This window comes from Geospiza fortis, unplaced genomic scaffold, assembly GCF_000277835.1.
Source record: "Geospiza fortis unplaced genomic scaffold, GeoFor_1.0 scaffold244, whole genome shotgun sequence".
In the NCBI taxonomy this organism is placed as follows: domain Eukaryota; kingdom Metazoa; phylum Chordata; class Aves; order Passeriformes; family Thraupidae; genus Geospiza; species Geospiza fortis.
This window is the reverse complement of record NW_005054370.1, coordinates 1,613,291-1,616,611: the sequence shown is the minus strand read 5'-3', so window position 1 is coordinate 1,616,611 and position 3,321 is coordinate 1,613,291. Positions and strand designations below refer to the sequence as shown.

Genomic DNA, 3,321 nt, shown 5'->3' with positions numbered 1-3,321 from the left:
CTGTGTTTCATCCTGGAGCTAAGTTCAATCTGCTGGGTATGGATTTCTCTTTGAGCACCTCTGTCACCACTGGGAGACTGTGGTATTTTCTGAGACCTCTGTTGAAGGGAGGAATGAATCTGATTCCATGTTTTTAGAAGGCTAATTTATTATTTTATGATATTTTTACATTAAAGAATACTATACTAAACTATACTAAAGAATACAGAAAGGATCTAGACAGAAGGCTGAAAGATACTAATGAAAAACACAGCTTGGCCATGATTGGCCATTAAATAAAAACAATTCACATGCTGGATAAACAATCCCCAACCACATTCCAAAGCAGCAAAACACAGGAGAAGCAAATGAGATCATATTGTTTTCCTTTTTCTCTGAGGCTTCTCAGCTTCCCAGGAGAGAAATCCTAGGCAAAGAGATTTTTCAGAAAATATGACAGTTAACAGGAGACATCAAGTTCTCAGGGTTAATTTGGTTTCTTTCCCAGGTTCCAGCCAGCAGCTGGGTTGATGGAGAGGATCCAGGCCATAGCTCAGAACGTGTCGGATATTGCAGTAAAGGTGGATCAGATTCTCCGGAACAGCCTCCTGAATGGGAAAGGTCAGTGCCCCAAATCCCCTGTGTGTTGTGCTGTGCCCATAGGAAGGTCCAACCATGACAAATTTGGTAAAAGTCCCAGAAATGGAGGCTGATCTTGAGGCTGCCTTCCTAGGGAAGCTCATGCCTGGCAGGGGGATGAGTGGTGACAATTTGAATGGCTGTGAGGAATACATTCTGGGGAATTAAATGCAAAATTAAAGGTGAGGAGCAGTGCCAGCACAAGCGCCTGGATAGAAAAATTTGGTGGTTTGGATCTAAATTCACAGGGTCTGGGATTCAGCACCAGGAGAGACATTCCCATCCCTCTGTGGCACTGCTGGGAGGGCAGCTGGGCTCTGCAGATGCTTCCTCACATGCCTGCATGGTTATTGCGGTTTAGGCTGAAGATCCTTCCACTGCCTCTTGCACCTCATGCTTTTCAATTATGGGCAAAGGAGGGCTTAGAGGGGGGCTGGTGGCTTTTATTGACCCAGACATGGAGGCAGAAAAGATCCTGATGCCATTTTAACCACTTTATGGCTTATTCAGGAACTCACCCTGGGGGCTGAGTCTTCTTCCAGCAGCTCAGCAGGACAGCTTTTATTGCAAGTTTACAGTATAAAGGATGTCAAGTGCTTCCCTCGATCCTGCAGCCTGCTTACAAGAGTGGGGATAGGTGGAATTCGGGGTCTGGACCAGGCAGAGGGTACAGGGAAGTGCTGGAAATGCATCTGCTGAGATTTAGGCAAAGAGAACATTCCCTGCATTGAATGGTTGTGGTTTCCTCTGTTTCCTCCCTGTTTTGGGAAGGGTGCTGAAGATGCTTCACATCTTGATGTCCTGCTCCATCCAGTGGGATGGGGCTGTCTGCCAGCCCAGCTGTGGCACCAATGAACAAGCCTGGGGGCTGCCAGCCCTGTCCCATCCCATCCCATCCCATCCCATCCCATCCCATCCCATCCCATCCCATCCTCCTCACAGCATTTCTAGCTGCTCCTCTGTCACACCCCAGCTCTCCCCATGCCCAAATTGTCTCTCTGCAGGGATGGAAGGCAGGAGGGATCAGTGTGAGGTGCCCAGAGACCCCAAGTACCCCGACTGTGCTGGGAAGGTGGAGGTGAGTTGGGGTCCCCTGTCTGGGAGAGGGTCTCCAGCTGGGATGGAAGGGCCCAAAGCAGTGACCCTGGGGGTTAAACTGGGAAGGGCAATGCGGAATGGGATGATTTCCAGGATAAAATGTTTGTTATTATTGGAAAGATGCAGCCCACTGAAGGAGGAGCAGCAGAGCCAAAGGTGTGGAAAGCAAAGCAGGGCTGTGCTTTGAAGAGAAAACACAAGGGAGGTGTCCAACCTTCTCTGGCAGCTTTGCTACAGAAATGGGATTGTTTTCCCCCAGTAATGCCTTCCCCAAATGTACCTTTAGCTGGAGGGGTACAAAGCCCTGAAGCCACAGGCTGCAGCAGAATCAGCTGTGGGACCACCTCTGCCTGCAGCCCTCCCTGCCTGCAGTCTGTGTGTTCAATGCCAGAAGCGAGGAGGAAGCTCTGGCACATCACCTCTGAATATCTGGAGCATTCCCTGGTGTCTGGGGAATATGCCCAGCACTGCCCAGAGCAGCACCTCGTTCAGGTGGCCAGAACCTCCATGTCAATCAGTCCTGCCTGACCCAGCCTGCTCTTCATACCGGAATGCAGCCTGGCACTTGGCCCAGAGCATGATGGCTTTGTCAGAGAGCATATTTACATCAACTAATTAAAAGCATTGCCCTTTTCCCTGCTCTTGCCAACGTGCTTCAAGCTCAGGCTTCTGCAGGGCCCAGTCTCCCTGGAAAGATGTTAAAGGGTACAAGAAAATGATTTGGGGGGTACAAGAAAATGATGTGGATTTTTCACTTCCAGGGGTGTTAGCCATCCTTTCTTTCCATGATTTGAGTAAATTCAGGATGTAATGCAATTGTGGAAGGCTGTAATCCCATCTCCCCTCCTGGTGATTGCTGTGCTTTACAGATTGGGCACAGCAACCTGTCCCTGAGCAGATTTGTTTTTGTAGTTGAATTAGGAGGAGGCTGGCAAGAGCTGTTGTGGGGGATGATAAATCGCTGCTCTGGTCCCTGGTTATTCTCCTCTGTGTGAAATCATCCCTGGGGACTGCTGGCAGATCTGTCTCCTGCCCTGCTGCTCCAGGGGCGATGAGATCAGCAGCTCCCCAGCAAAGCCAGCCAGAAGAAATCCCTGTGGTGCATCATTTCCTGGGGATTAATGGCTGTGCCCCCGGGGAAGGCTGGAACCAGTGCTAGGAACCCAGGGAGCCCCAGCAAACCTCCCTGGCTCTCCCTCTGCCCCGCATTCCCTGGAGGCCCCGAGTGGGTGAACACCAGCCCCATGGCACTGGGGCTGGGTTTGCAGCCCTTTTCCACCTTCTGCCTTTCATTTTTATCTCCCAGACAGAGAAGGGGGATGGAGAGCAGAGGTTTTCCATAGCAGGGGCAGCTGGCAGGGCTGGCAGACCTCTTCCATGAGCCTCACGTGTTTCTTTGCCCCTTGCAGTGGATGAGGGCCCGCTGGACCTCTGACCCCTGCTATGCTTTCTTTGGTGTGGACGGCACCGAGTGCTCTTTCCTCATCTACCTCAGCGAGGTCGAGTGGTTCTGTCCCCCCCTGCCCTGGCGGAACCACACGGCGGCCGTGCCCTCGCCGCCGCCGCCGCCACGCGCGCAGGTAAGGTGGGCCCAACCTGGCTTCT

General features: G+C 51.7%; 1 protein-coding gene across 1 annotated transcript in view; it reads left to right on the top strand.

Annotated features, from left to right (window-relative positions):
* The window catches only part of MGAT5B (alpha-1,6-mannosylglycoprotein 6-beta-N-acetylglucosaminyltransferase B), a 72,442-nt gene that overhangs the window by 35,076 nt on the left and 34,045 nt on the right, over positions 1–3,321 (top strand). The window contains exons 4-6 of the mRNA XM_031059908.1: positions 488–600; positions 1,623–1,696; positions 3,126–3,301. Coding sequence (XP_030915768.1) covers positions 488–600; positions 1,623–1,696; positions 3,126–3,301 — 363 coding nt within the window. The remainder of the gene's footprint in view (positions 1–487; positions 601–1,622; positions 1,697–3,125; positions 3,302–3,321) is intronic.